The sequence below is a fragment of the Pygocentrus nattereri genome, chromosome 4, assembly GCF_015220715.1.
Source record: "Pygocentrus nattereri isolate fPygNat1 chromosome 4, fPygNat1.pri, whole genome shotgun sequence".
Classification (NCBI taxonomy): domain Eukaryota; kingdom Metazoa; phylum Chordata; class Actinopteri; order Characiformes; family Serrasalmidae; genus Pygocentrus; species Pygocentrus nattereri.
This window is the reverse complement of record NC_051214.1, coordinates 29,700,651-29,714,905: the sequence shown is the minus strand read 5'-3', so window position 1 is coordinate 29,714,905 and position 14,255 is coordinate 29,700,651. Positions and strand designations below refer to the sequence as shown.

The 14,255-nt window shown below is 39.4% G+C and overlaps 2 protein-coding genes across 5 annotated transcripts in view; one reads left to right on the top strand and one right to left on the bottom strand.

Annotated features, from left to right (window-relative positions):
* The window catches only part of trappc8 (trafficking protein particle complex 8), a 57,931-nt gene extending 54,657 nt beyond the window's left edge, over positions 1–3,274 (bottom strand). For 2 of the 3 annotated variants that reach the window (XM_017689197.2, XM_017689204.2), the window contains exon 1: positions 2,957–3,274. In XM_017689197.2, coding sequence (XP_017544686.1) covers positions 2,957–3,113 — 157 coding nt within the window. In that variant the 5' untranslated portion in view covers positions 3,114–3,274. The remainder of the gene's footprint in view (positions 1–2,956) is intronic. The other variant, XM_017689190.2, reaches the window with a different exon arrangement.
* A 3,126-nt stretch (positions 3,275–6,400) lies between these two features.
* On the top strand, positions 6,401–12,896 carry LOC108414814. Of its 2 annotated transcripts, none has more exons than XM_037538238.1 (8): positions 6,401–6,561; positions 8,027–8,123; positions 8,363–8,439; positions 8,742–9,056; positions 9,852–9,905; positions 10,026–10,134; positions 10,268–10,375; positions 10,457–10,943. In XM_037538238.1, exons 1-8 carry the CDS (start codon positions 6,473–6,475, stop codon positions 10,514–10,516), a joined length of 909 nt encoding a protein of 302 aa, XP_037394135.1. In that variant the 5' UTR covers positions 6,401–6,472; the 3' UTR covers positions 10,517–10,943. The 2 variants fall into 2 exon arrangements, with proteins under 2 accessions (XP_037394135.1, XP_017543211.1); XM_017687722.2 differs by lacking the exon at positions 10,457–10,943 and adding an exon at positions 12,708–12,896 and having other exon boundaries at positions 6,405–6,561.
* The last annotated feature ends 1,359 nt before the right edge of the window (positions 12,897–14,255 follow it).

Genomic DNA, 14,255 nt, shown 5'->3' with positions numbered 1-14,255 from the left:
AGCTGACTTCTGCGCAATTTACTGCACAACTACTGTTTATTTGCAGAATTTAATCTTGGAAAAAAGTATAAAACACAAAAGTGGCCTGTACAAAAGTAGCACCTCATCTATTTTGTTTTATTTTTTCCAAAAAGTTAAAGTAAACAAATTGAAATTGTGCACTACAATGTTCAGAAAATTTCATATTCAAGTTTGCTCTCTGTAGAGGACATCTTAAATTATTTTCACAATAATACAGGTCATTTGACCAAGGGTGTTCAATCTTTCGCATATGATTGTTTCTATTAAAGCCACTGGTTCCCAATCTTGATCCTACAGTAACTCCTTCACTGGGGATTTCATATTAACGCACCTAACTAATCATCTAAATAATAAGCCCTTCCTACAAGATGTGGCTGATCAGCAACAGCCAGGTAAAGAGCAAGTGCTGCACATGACCAAACCTTCTGACTATACAACCTTACAGTACGACTGAAATGTGACGACACAAAGCAGATCTGTTTACTGACACAATCACAGTAACAAGCTTTGTACCTATTAGCATCAGCAAAGCCCATGATATATCTTTCAGACACTCTGCTCTGCAAGCACAAGGTCAACAAGATCAGATCATTCACACATTAAACAGCAGTCCACAACAGTATAAATGGGCTGAGGTCATTTTAATGAAATGTAATGGAACTTCAGCAGAAATCCCCCAAATAAGGAGAAAACGCAACAAACATGGCAAGGCAAAAGGCCTCGCATTCGGACACAAGATGGGTGTCCAGCACAGCCACTGTGGAATGAAACATGAATTAAAAAGGAGAAATAGCTGTTTCATCAGACAGATGACTGGAGAGAAGTGAAAACACTCAAATGTGCAGGGTAGAGGAACATCCGGACCAGAGCTGGATAAGACCGAATGATGCAGTATGCAAATATTTCCAAACTTTTAAGACACATTCTCGATGTCAAAAAAATAAAAACAACAAATTTATTTAGATCTGCATTTTAGCACCACCTATTCATGCTGAACAAAGCACTGTACGGGGCAGTCAATCACAACAGAGCGCACTTACATAAACCAGTGTTAAAGGCACAGTAACAAAAAAACAGCCTGAATTCGTTTAAGGGACAAAGAGAGACTGGAAATGGTCATGTAAAAAATGAATGACTATTTTCGCTTTAAAAAACATATGAGTGGACATGAGACTGTAAAATTAATGAACATGAATTACAGAAAATGGAGTCTCTAAATGCTCAACAGTCAATTAAGTCTTTAAATCTAAAGGCAGCATGCTTATGCAACGCAAAGACCAAATTATGCTGACTGTAGTGATGCACCGAACATCCACAGAGATCAGAATGTACCTGCAAAAATGCCAAACCCTTTAGAATGGGTCAGGCTTAATGCACGAGACCACCACTACAACTCAGAGACAAATATTCTTGTGTATGCAAACCTAAGTAAGAGCAACACCACTAAACAAGCACAAACGAGGGCTGTTTTCAGCTGCTAAACAGAAAATAGTGTGATGAGACCTTGCCCTTTCTCTGCTGCCCACTGTTTCCAAAACATTCCTGAATAAATCCAATTACATTAGCCACAGATAAATGCACAAGGAGACGTTCCCAAAGAAGGCAGCCTCTGTGTGACTAAAGGGGCTCTTCAAGCAGAAACGGCACCATTTCTAAGAATCACACTTGCAGTTTGCTTTGCAGTTATCAGTTAAATGAATCTCTCTGAGGTCTAGAAGGATGCTGTATTATGACTGACATACAGGTCTGACTTGACACTGTGATGCATAAGCGTAAACTGAACAACGCTGACAGGCTCAACTGGCAGCCCTACACGGAGCACACGAGCAGCCTGACGGACAACAGCAGTCTACAATATTAACAAAACAACATGGGTGCTTTCGGTGCTAAAAGCTAAAAGAGATGCTTTCCTGAGATGAGGTCCAGCACTGACACCAAAAGTGAGGCTGGCCAAACTGTAGCTGTCAGCGAATCTGACACAGGTCATAAGCATTATACTGATGGAGCATCTCCTTCCTTAATGCATGTCTCCAATACAAATTAAAAGCATATGTCCAAGAATACTATATGCTGGATTATACCACACAATCTGTCCAACATCAACAGGCCTCTAAACCAATACCATTTTGTTATGGTCTGTTTTCTGGATCATGTCAAGTTGCATAACGCACTGAGTAAAAATAAACATTCTCTATTAAAAACATTGGTTCGCCAGCGGTGTCAGGAAAAGATGCAGAAACAGCTGCATTTCTTTGGCGATACCTATCTTAAGTGGGTTGCTGCTTTCCACCATTTTCATCTTAAACGCAGCCAAACGGGAACTCAGAAGAGAAAGAAACGAGACAGCTATGTCTAAAATGTGCTCCTACAGCGAAAGAACACAGAAATACGACAATACTTTAAAATAAGCGTCGCACAGGACTAGCAAAGATTTTTTTCCCATAAACGCCCTTTCCTCGTTACCACTACACGAGTGAACTACGCTCCTTCGGGATTAGCCCGTGTTTATTAGCAAAAGAGGGTGTAGCCGGGCGATTAGCTTAGCGGCTAGCGCCCGAACAGAGCCGGTTAGTGTCCTGCTGGCGGAGCTCCTGTCGGTTTACGGCCTAAGTTCAGCCACAACCGAAACGAGTCAGCTAGGGTCATTAAAGAGAAATGTGACATTTGATCTGGGTAACCTAACCGCTCAGGTAACCGACAGGCTGAGCGGAACAGAAACTGGGCCCTGAGCTCGGAGCGTCTGGAGCGAGAAGCCCCTCCTGTCAGCTGGCCGAGTGAGGGAGCGCCGCTGCGCGTTAGCAGCCTTGCTAACCAACCCCAACTTCGTGCCCGCTGAGCGTTTTTACGCGGCCCTTGTCCGCGTTACAGCTGAACACGAGCCACGCATCCGCCGCGTCTCCACTAACAGGTCCAGGAGGGAAGGCTGAGCTCTCACCCTCCGAGGTCAGCCGGCAGAAAGGGCGCAGGAGCTCCGGGAAACTCAGGTTGTTCTTGCGGGTCACTCTCTCGGCGTCTTCGCTGCACAGGACGGACACCATCGGCACAAACGAGTCCTGGATGAACTCCTGCACGGACTGGGCGCACTGAGCCATGGCGCCGCTCCACCGGGCAGTCTGAGCAAGAACCGGGAGGCGGGCGGGTCGGACGTGTGCGTGTCACCGAGCAGAGGAACCGCTTCAGAGTTAAAAACAAATCCCCTACTGACAGCCCTCAGCAGCCATGATGGGCTCTACAGTCCTGCTGATCGATTTAATTCCCGTCCAGCACCGCGACTGTCAGGTGATAGCAGAGAGTTAGCCTACAATTTTCATACTTCAAAATAAAAGCCAAATTTGCTACGCGAGAACAAATGATAACATAAAAGTCACTCTCTCTCTCTCTCTCTCTCTCTCTCACTCTCTCTCACACACACACACACATACATATATATGTATATACATGTTTTGTATGTGTTATTCTGCAATTCGGGGTTGAGGGACGTGTTTCCTTAAGCAGTGCGAAATATTGTGCAACAGGCTTTAAGGTACATTTTCTCTCGTTTGACAGTGGTAGACAGTAAGTATGTAAATGTAATTCGTTTCTGTGCTTAAGTAGTTTTTTCGTGTATCTGTACTTTACTGAGGTTTTCCATTTTGGGTGATTTTCTACTTTCACTCCACTACATTTCAAAGTCAGATACCTTACTCTGTGCTCCACTACATTATGTGAAATCCGTCGTTCCTTTTGGTTTCTCTGTGTATAAAAACATAACATGTCAAAACGAAGGAAGCGCAGAGCAAGAACACCAATCAGGACACAGCGTGTTTGGAGCGTGTTTTGACTTGTTGGACACACAGACCCAGTGCAGCACACGGTTCAATGTCAGTACAGCAGCCTGAAGTGCTGGGATGTCTATTCAACATAAGTGATGGAACTAACCTAACTTTGTGTAAATAGACCACAATATAGAAATATGAACACACATGCAGTGGACTGGCTGTTCTGAATTTATACAAACACTTTCATTGTATAGTAAATTTGTTTAAGCTAGTTTATGTTTATGAACAGAGATCTACAGATCAATATAGTAAAGGTGAATTTGTGAAACTGTTTAAAGCAAGTTTGTATTAAGCTTAAAATTGTAGCTATGTTGTCAATAAATCTTAAACTGAAACTTTGCTTGTTTGTAAAAGTTATTTCAGAGCTACTCGGTTCTACCTGATGGAAACTGTTTGCCTTCAGTGTTTTGTGCTTATGATCATTTTAATAGACGTCAGCGTCACTAATTAATGACATTCTATTAAAAGACTGGTTTACCAAGAGAGACACTGGAGGATTTTCACCTAAAATGATTTAATGAAGCAAGAGTCTTCTTCCAAAAATGGTAAAAGCACATCAGAGCCATAATTCATCTTTTAGTACTTTTACTTTTGATACTTAAGTACATTTGAAGGCAAATACTTTTACTCAAGTGGAGGTCTAAAGGGAGGAACTTCTACTTTCACTGGAGTAATATAATTTATAAAACCCACTATATTAAAAACTCAGTGAACGCAATGTATTCTAAGTAAATCCTCTACAAATCTGGCTGCTAGTATGCAGAGCAGTTGAAGGCATTAGAAGACATTTGCCATAAGTATTTCATTATAAAGGCTTTTTTAAATAGAATACTCTAAGACACCAAGAATGGCCCTCTCATCTGCCACAGTTGCAACCCTTGTGTTTAAACACCACTGTTTCCATTGTAGGCAGCCGTGACTGGTTTGCCATTTTGATTCACTGCTTAAATCCTAAATCTTGCATTCTGATTGGCTGAATCCTGCAATCTGATGCAGAGCAGAGTCTGGTCCTGCATTGTGATTGGTTGTTAAAATAGTACCTTTTAATTTGTCAATTGAAAGCTGCTGTATAGTAATTCCATCCCATTTTCATATTGGCTAGGTTACTTCTATCTGGCAGTCTTATTGGATAGTTTAATCTTTAATCCCAATTGAATGGTTGGTGCTAAACTGTCTGATTTAAATTGGTATGTAGGTATTTATAATTCCAAACACAAAATAAAACACAAACATTGGATATGGACATAGCCAGGCACTAGAAATGGGCTCTTGGGGGCATTGTGCCTGTACAAGGTAAGCTGTCTCAGCTTTCATTTTAAAAATCTGATTTGCCTGTCAGTGTAAAGACCTATGAACAACTATGAAACAATTCCAGGCCATGGTACTTTGGTGCATTCTTTTTATCGATATGTCATTTATAATAATTAATGACTTAAATATTTTAGTCACATCCTATTTATTATTAACTTTGTTTTCCTCTTTGAAGGCAAGCAAGCACCTCAACATTTCTAAAAGTTTTTCTTTATTGTATTTAAGGGCAGTGACTGTTGTACAATTTTTAGTTATTTTTTTTTATATAAAGAAACCTGCAGGTGTGCTGTCTGTCTTTATCTCAGCACAGCCGTCTTTGTTAAGAGGTGTGAACTGTTTTCACAGCAGGAGGTACTCACTCTTCCACTTAAACCCCTCATTGCTCACTATCAGTTTAATTTCACACACAAGGAGTCATCAATGTCCTACTAGAAAATTGTCTATTTGGTTATGATAATTGAAAGATTTTTTAAAAATCAATTTCCATTCTGTGTCTTATGGTATTCCAACAGTGTTTCCAATGTCTGTCTGAGCAAAGGGACCAAACCAGTTCTCTCATGTGTGGGGTAAGAGAGTTATCCTCTGCACCTGAAGGCATTTGACATTGATAGTACTCACAGAAGCCTTGATCTCATCAGAAAAAAAAAACAACCCCATCTTGTGGTTTAAGAAAGCAGTACATTTGGGTAACCTTTCAGTCTAAAAATAGTATTGAGACACATTTAAATATAAAAAAGTCTTATATTTTCTAAGCTGTACTGACTCCACACACTCAGTCTCATCTCCAAGTTTTTAATTTTGTTATTTTTTAAAACATTAGGTTATGAAAAGGTAAAAATCTGTACTTTTCAACTAGGAAAAACTTATTTAAGGCTCACAATCGGACCTTCAAACCACTGTTGTGCCTTTTGAGGGAACATGTACATTGTTTGTACCTTGAGGAATGAAAAACGTACCTGCATACCACATTTATTTCTAACTAGGCTTAATTTCCAGTCTAACTTGGTAATACATGGAAGACAAGTTAACCAAATAGGTGTACAAACTATTAGCTCTAACATTAAACACTCTAACTTTCAGGTTCAGCCTGTTCTGCTTATGTGCTTCTGAAAACAAGGCTCTCAGGTACAAGTAGATACACCCAGCTTCAGACATTACTGGCATAACAAAGTGCATGCAGATTTATACGTATGAGGAAGTTTCAACCTCAACACCAGCTGTGGTTAACACCTACGACACATTTCCATTGGGCAATCACCCAGTGAGGCATATAAGCACACTTGTTTTGCTTTTGATTAAGATTGTCTTACACAGTGGAGACCATGGACTTCAGTATGGCAGAGGATGAATGTCCGGTTTGTAAGGACATTATTCAGAATCCTTCAGAGCCGTCTTCATGCTGCAGAAAAGTGTGAGTAAAAACTAGGACAGCGGTCACAGTTCTTCATTACAGTCAGATATCTAATATATGAAAAGCTTATGTCAGACCTGTACGCAAATGCCTCAGCAGAAGTCTTAAGACGGAGTTAATACAGAACCTGTAAGGATACATATTTATATACGTATTTTGGGTTTTAGGTTTAGTGTGAGCCTGTGGTGCCTGTAATGTTTTGCATTACGTTACTTGTAACACCAGCACCTCTAAAAGTTTTGTAGTATCTTACCTGTAACATTGCACTCTCAACTTGTGAGGGTACCTGGGAATACCTTATTTTGTTAAGTTGGTTTATTCTATTTTTTATTATTTTATTATTATTATATTGTCATGAACTGTGTGTGATAACCTTTTTCTTAAGTGAGAAAATATGTTTATATCACAGTCAGCTACTAGCTCATTTCTATCAATAGTCCCCAGCCAGGTAGATGTAGTCGCAATACAAAATATACAATAAATATAATGCAAACACAGAGAAAAATATAACACAAATACAGTAAATCACTTTCTCTTGATTATAATCACATTCCTAACCCTGGCCAAAGTCTTTTGAAGAGTCAATATTTCTGTATGTAATTCCTTAAGATGTTTATGGAATATTTTCTGCAAAAGTTTATTTATGCCACTGACCGCCCACACATGATTTCTGATAAACATGAATCCATTCCGGGCAGCATTAAAATGAAAGTGTTCTGAGGGGAAATTCCAGCACAGCTGAACACGTTCACAGTGCCGGAGTCCAAGTAATATATTATAAATAACTCTACAGATGGTTTTGTACAGTATCGTTTTACTGTAGAACAGGTGTCATACAAAACGTTATATGATCTTCCAGTTGTAGTTGTAGTAGGTCTAAAATGAATTTTTCTTCTTAGTGCAAAAGTTGGATTGAATTTTCAGCATCAGGAAAAAAAGCAAACACGTATTTAAAAGAAATTTACACAAAAGCCTGAATAACTAAGTATAATTTAGTTTTTTTCAATATTTGGCGTGTCCACCATTTGCCAATTTTACAACATGCATTCTTTGGCAAGGCTTGCTTTCAGTTTTAAAGGAAATCTGCAGTGAGACATTTCTACACCTCCAAAGTTTCCAAAGTTCAGTCTTAGAAGTTGATTGTATTTTCGGATTCTCACAATCCAAATATCTCCAAACACATTTAGTGCTGTTTTGGTCTGGACTCTAGGGTGGTCAGCTCATTGTTCTGAGAACACCAGGAGCTTTTTTCTTATTTCTTTTGTCTATTTACGTTTCTCAGTAACAGTTTCTTGTCAGCTACACATCCGTTCAGAACCATAGCATTGAGTTGTTTTCTCACAGTGGAAGATCAGAAGCAAAAGTCAAAGAAGCACAGTTTTTAGGCGTCCCATTTTCAGTTTTGAGCTCCTGTTTTTTTCCACTGCCTTATGTTAGATAACACATGATTTGTCTCTGTCTTTAGGTTTTGTCAGTCTTGTCTAACACGGTCCATTAGAGAACGGCATCACTGTCCCTACTGCAGGACCCCAATACGTGCCTATGGTAGTTTTACACGCGGGGTGAGCAAATATTTTTCATCTTGAAATCTTTTTCTAGACTATTAATGCTAGGAGTGGTTATAATGGCCCATAATGGAGACGATCTATTAAAATTTTGTTTATTCTTCTATTCAGGAACTCTTAAGGTCACACTCAGTTTAGGCCTAAATTCAGCATTGTTTTTGTGTAAATAGGTCATTTTAAGTCAAACATAATGAGGGTCTAGGATGTACATTCAAACATCCTGTCATTTCTCTCAGTCTGGCAGGATTCCCCTGCCAGGGCTCACAGATGACACCTTCAGTGCTGCACGTCCTGTTGGCACCAACATACAGGAGTGAGTCTTGAATGAATGTGATCAAGTGAAGAGTCAACTGAAACAGATACAGAGAAAATAGTTATTCTCTTAAACTACTAAGTTCCTCACTCATAACTATGTAAAATCAAAATCCTGCACAGTCAGTGGAGAAATCATGGTATAATAAATCTGAAAACAAATAACTGAAATATGGATGAAGTACAAATGTTGATTTTTTAAATATTGAGACAGATAGAAACCATTATAGAGTAACATATGCTTCTACAAATGTTCCAGAATATTTTTTTATTGCTTTTGTTTTGTTACATGTCCACCTACAGTGTCCTCAACCGGCTTAGACTGCCAGTGCCTGCAGTACCGGCCAACCAGGTGGCTGCAACCCCAGCTGCACAGGCCACTCCCCCTTCTTCTGCTTTACCACCTGTGGGAAGGCCAGTTCCCAGACCACGTGTTCGATCCCGAGCCCAAGCGCGTGTAACTGCTGCTCCAATTGTCCCTGTCATTAACCCATTTGCCATTAATATCCAAGCAGCCCCTGCTGTACCAGTTGTCCCACCCCCAGCTCTACTGAGTGGTCCAGCAAACCCCTCCCCTCTTATTATACCAGACTCTTCATCTGACGAGCTTGATGAAATGTGAGTTTACTGCTTCTGTTAATCCCTGGAAAAATCAGTTTTACTAGGAATTTGACAAAATGTTGTGTATAGGGAAGGAACACTCCCGCATTTTTCAACCTAATCTTGCGGTCTCGTTGTCCAACGAAAACCATATTCACCTCCATTTTGTTGATTTTTATTTTTCTACATCATTTGAACACACCGTCTTTCCTTTATGCTGTGTAAAATTTTCACAATGCATGGACCAACAGAAATGCTCTAAAATCACTTAGAATAAAATCTCTTTACATTGACTTACATTGAAAGGTAAGACTGTTTTGCTCTCTCCTTTAAAGTTAATATTTTGGAGATACTTGTTTTTCTTTGGGCAGCAACGACATATAACAATGTTGATTAGAACGTATCCTCTGAGTACTTATTAAAAAAAATAGAAAACCCTTGGAAACCCCAGAAAGAACCTGTCAGTTGACTTCTAGGTTTTCTGCACTTTTACTAAACACACTGTAAAATTGATCCTAGCTAAGCAAAAGAGGAAGTAACCTGGCTTAACTTAAAATTTTGAATTCATTGAACTTCTAATGTTAACAGAATGAACAAACTTATTATTTGACGTTCAATGAACTCACAAACTTAAGCCAAGCCAGGTTACTTACTTACCTAAAAAGCTGCATCAATTTTACAGTATACATGTGTATAATTGAGTAATTGAGATTTACTGAATGATACAGTTGTAGCAGATTAGGCTGAAATGGTACATAGTTTGAAATCGGACATAGAAGCCCAACATTACAGTAAAAGCTGTTTCTCTTACAGGGCTTGGAGAACTGAAATTACTCTCTTGGAAAATGCACTTGGACAACCTTTAAGGTAAATAGACCCAGTCATACTCACAGTTTCCGCAAATATTTGATATCTGCAAGAATCATTTATGTATACAAGTTCTTCCACCTGATTCTTTTCTTTTTTTGTCCACTCTTCCTCTCCCAGCCCCTCTGTGCGAACGTTCCATTGTCCATACTGCCAGCAGGATGGATTGGATGATCTGGATCTGTTAGATCACTGCAATGCCAACCATCTCAGTGACACCAGACGTGTGGTCAGTGACAGTTAATGAGATTAATGAAGAATTCCCCTTTGTTTCATTATAACATAGTGAATATGATATCAGTGATACTGAGTAGGCTGAGGTTGTGGATGTGAGACTATGTGTGCTGTCTGGCTCTCTCTAGGTGTGTCCAGTGTGTGTGTCGCTGCCTCATGGTGACCCACTGTACCACAGCAGGGACTTCATTGGCCATCTCAACCTACGCCACTGCTACTACATTGAGGACATAACTGTGAGTTACACATGGCATGTTGTTTGCTGGGCAGCAGAGTGCGGCACCTTTACAAATCCATGATCATGTATTTCTTGCTAGGTTACATCACATGATGAGCTGGAATGCATGGGAGAAGCCAGAAATGGTTCAGATCACTGAATAATTCAATGCAGTCATCATTGAATTGTCATAAGGTATAACTGGAGTCAAACGAGCACTATAAAAAAAACTTTTTTTTACGAGAAAAAAATATTTTTATAGTGCTGTCTATGACTCCTCATATAAAACTAAACACAGTAAACAGTAAATCAGAGCTTGATTTGATGCAATTTTGCATGTGACTATACAAGCCAAAGAAACTCCGCCTACTTTCACCTACAACAGTACAGATGATTCTAGGTTTGAATTTGTAATCGTTCCGTGCTGTACTGCACTGCCCGGTGCTGCTGATACAATATAACTTGAGTAAAAGTACCAAAGAACTTGGTTGTGAATGCACTTAAGTATGAAAAGTGCTTTGATTTATTGTGGATATTGTTTAATATTGTTCTAATGAACAAAGTACTCAGGAGACCTGTATTACTACTAAATCAGTTTTCCATGTCTTTAGACACATAGGTCATTTTATTTTTTATTTTTTTATTTTACAGAAGTAGAAATATAGATAGAATACTGAGACTTTTACTTAAGTACTGTTTTACCAAGAGTATTTCTACAACCCCAATTCCAATGAAGTTGGGACGTTGTGTAAAACATACATAAAAACAGAATACGATGATTTGCAAATCCTTTCCAACCTATATTCAATTGAATACACTACAAAGACAAAATATTTAATGTTCAAACGGATAAACTTTGTTTTTTTTTTTGCAAATATTCACTCATTTTGAATTTGATGCCTGCAACACGTTCCAAAGAAGTTGGGACAGGGGCAGCAAAAGACTGGGAAAGTTGAGGAATGCTCAAAAAACACAGGTTAATTGGAAACAGGTGAGTGTAATGATTGGGTATAAAGGGAGCATCCCTGAAAGGCTCAGTCGTTCAGAAGCAAGGATGAGGTGAGGTTCACCACTTTGTGAACAACATTGTTGAGAACAATGTTTCTCAACGTGCAATTGCAAGGAATTTAGGGATTTCATCATCTACAGTCCATAATATCATCAGGATCTGGAGAAATCTCTGCAAGTAAGCAGCAAGGCAGAAAACCAGCATTGAATGCCCGTGACCTTCGATCCCTTCGATCCCTCCCGCTGCATTAAAAACTGACATCATTCTGTAATGGATATTACCACATGGGCTCAGGAACACTTCAGAAAACCACTGTCAGTGAACACAGTTCGTCGCTTCATCTACAAGTGCAAGTTAAAACTCTGCCATGCAAAGCGAAAGCCATATATCAACAACACCCAGAAACGCCGCCAGCTTCTTTGGGCCCGAGCTCATCTGAGAAGGAATGTGAAAAAGTGTCCTGTGGTCTGACGAGTCCACATTTCAAATTGTTTTTGGAAATCATGGACGTCGTGTCCTCCGGGCCAAAGAGGAAGAGGACTGTCCGGATTGTTATCAGTGCAAAGTTCAAAAGCCAGCATCTCTGATGATGTGGGGGTGTGTCAGTGCCCATGGCATGGGTAACTTGCACATCTGTGAAGGCACCATTAATGCTGAAAGGTACATACAGGTTTTGGAGCAACATATGCTGCCATCCAAACAACGTCTTTTTCAGGGACGTCTTGCTTATTTCAGCAAGACAATGCCAAGCCACATTCTGCACGTGTTAGAACAGCATGGCTTCATACTAAAAGAGTGCGGGTACTAGTCTGGCCTGCCTGCAGTCCAGACCTGTCTCCCATTGAAAATATGTGGCGCATTATGAAGTGCAAAATACGACAATGGAGACCCCGGAGTGTTGAGCAACTGAAGTTGTACATCAAGCAAGAATGGGAGAGAATTCCACCAACAAAGCTTCAACAATTAGTGTCCTCAGTTCCCAAGCGCTTATTGAGTGTTGTTAAAAGGAAAGGTGATGTAACACAGTGGTAAACATGCCCCTGTCCCAACTTCTTTGGAACGTGTTGCAGGCATCAAATTCAAAATGAGTGAATATTTGCAAAAAACAATAAAGTTTATCCGTTTGAACATTAAATATCTTGTCTTTGTAGTGTATTCAGTTGAATATAGGTTGAAAAGGATTTGCAAATCATCGTATTCTGTTTTTATTTATTTATTTTATTTATTTACACAACGTCCCAACTTCATATATAGGTTTATTTAACTACAGCCATACTGTACTTCATCCACCTACACATACACAGCATACTAACAATACCTGATTTGTTTCTGTGTTTGACAGAACATCCACCAAAGTGATGACGTCAACTTGCAGGCTGCTATATTGATGTCACTGACACAAGCCAATCAGACATCACACTGAAAAAATCATGAGAAAATTCCAGGGGTGGAAATACTCAATCGACTGTAATTTGAGTATTAGTATGAAAAATCTGTACCTTAGTCAAGTAATTAAATACTTGTGCTTTTACTCAGTTACACCTTTAAGAGAAAAATACATACCTTTCACTTACTACATTTTCATGTAGGCCTTGAAAGTACTGAAAGTACTACTTCAAAGTACTAATTTTTATTTTTCTCATGCAATGAGCTCAAGTACATTTAATTTATCTTTTTCTTATTAAATTATCTAAGCAAAACCCCTGCCAGTGTAAAATGAAACTACCCAAAATTATGCTAATTCATATTTAACCCTTGTGTGATGTTCAGGTCTGTGGAACCCATTTTCAAAGTTTACCAAAAGAAAAATGATGTGATTTATTATTATTGCCACCTCAGATTCCTAAAGTAACACATTTTCAATGAGTTCACACTGTAAACCTCCTACACATTTATATTACACATGTGGTGTTGGGGTGAACCCACAGGGAATAAAAGTGTGGAGGTGCTTTGTCCTTCACTCTGTTCTCCTCCGACATGGCCTGCTGTTCGTATGTGTGTATGTGTTTGTTTATGTATGTGTGTGTGTGTTTGTGTGTGTGTGTGTGTGTGTGTGTGTGTGTGTGTGTGTGTGAGGGTGGGCAACATGGACAGGCTGCTGACTGGCTACAGCTGCTAAAGGAGAACCCTACACTGGCCACTTGTGATACTTTAAACATCTGGTATTTTTACATTAATTGTTATGACTATATTGATTAAAAAAATAATAATAATGCGGTGGGTCAACCAGACCACTGAGTAAGAAAAATATGAACACCACACAAGGGATAAGGATCAGTAGCACTGATTAGTTGCTACATTAACACATCACATGGCACGAGAAAAAGAAAACAGCCTGACTCTTAGTTTAATCTGTTAAGACAAATACCTTTTACTTTTATATGCTTGAGTATGTTTAAGTGTAGATATTGTTCTACGCTTTCAAGTATCCTAACTATTTTATGGCTCCAAACACACACACACATTTTCTAAACCGCTTATCCTTCTGGGTCATGGAGGGGTGCTGGAGCCCATCCCAGCAGTCATTGGGCAGAATGCAGAAACCACCCTGGAAAGGTCACCAGTCCATCACAGGGCAGAAACACAGACATACATTTTGGCTCCAACCATCTACTTTGAATTGAGCACGATTTTGATACAGTACTCATTCTTTTACTGATGGACTTTCTCTGCACTCTTTGTGCCCCTGGAACACTTGGAGAAGTTTGGTAGGAGAGCATTAGTACCACAAAGACTACCACTCTGAACCACTGGCTCCCGATAATCTACAAGAACCTGATGGATGCAGTACAGTTGTAAAAGTACAAAAAACAGAAAATGCCATTTGTGACACTTTTCAAACATATTTCAGCAACAATAATCAGAAATCAGTGATTATCAATCATTATTT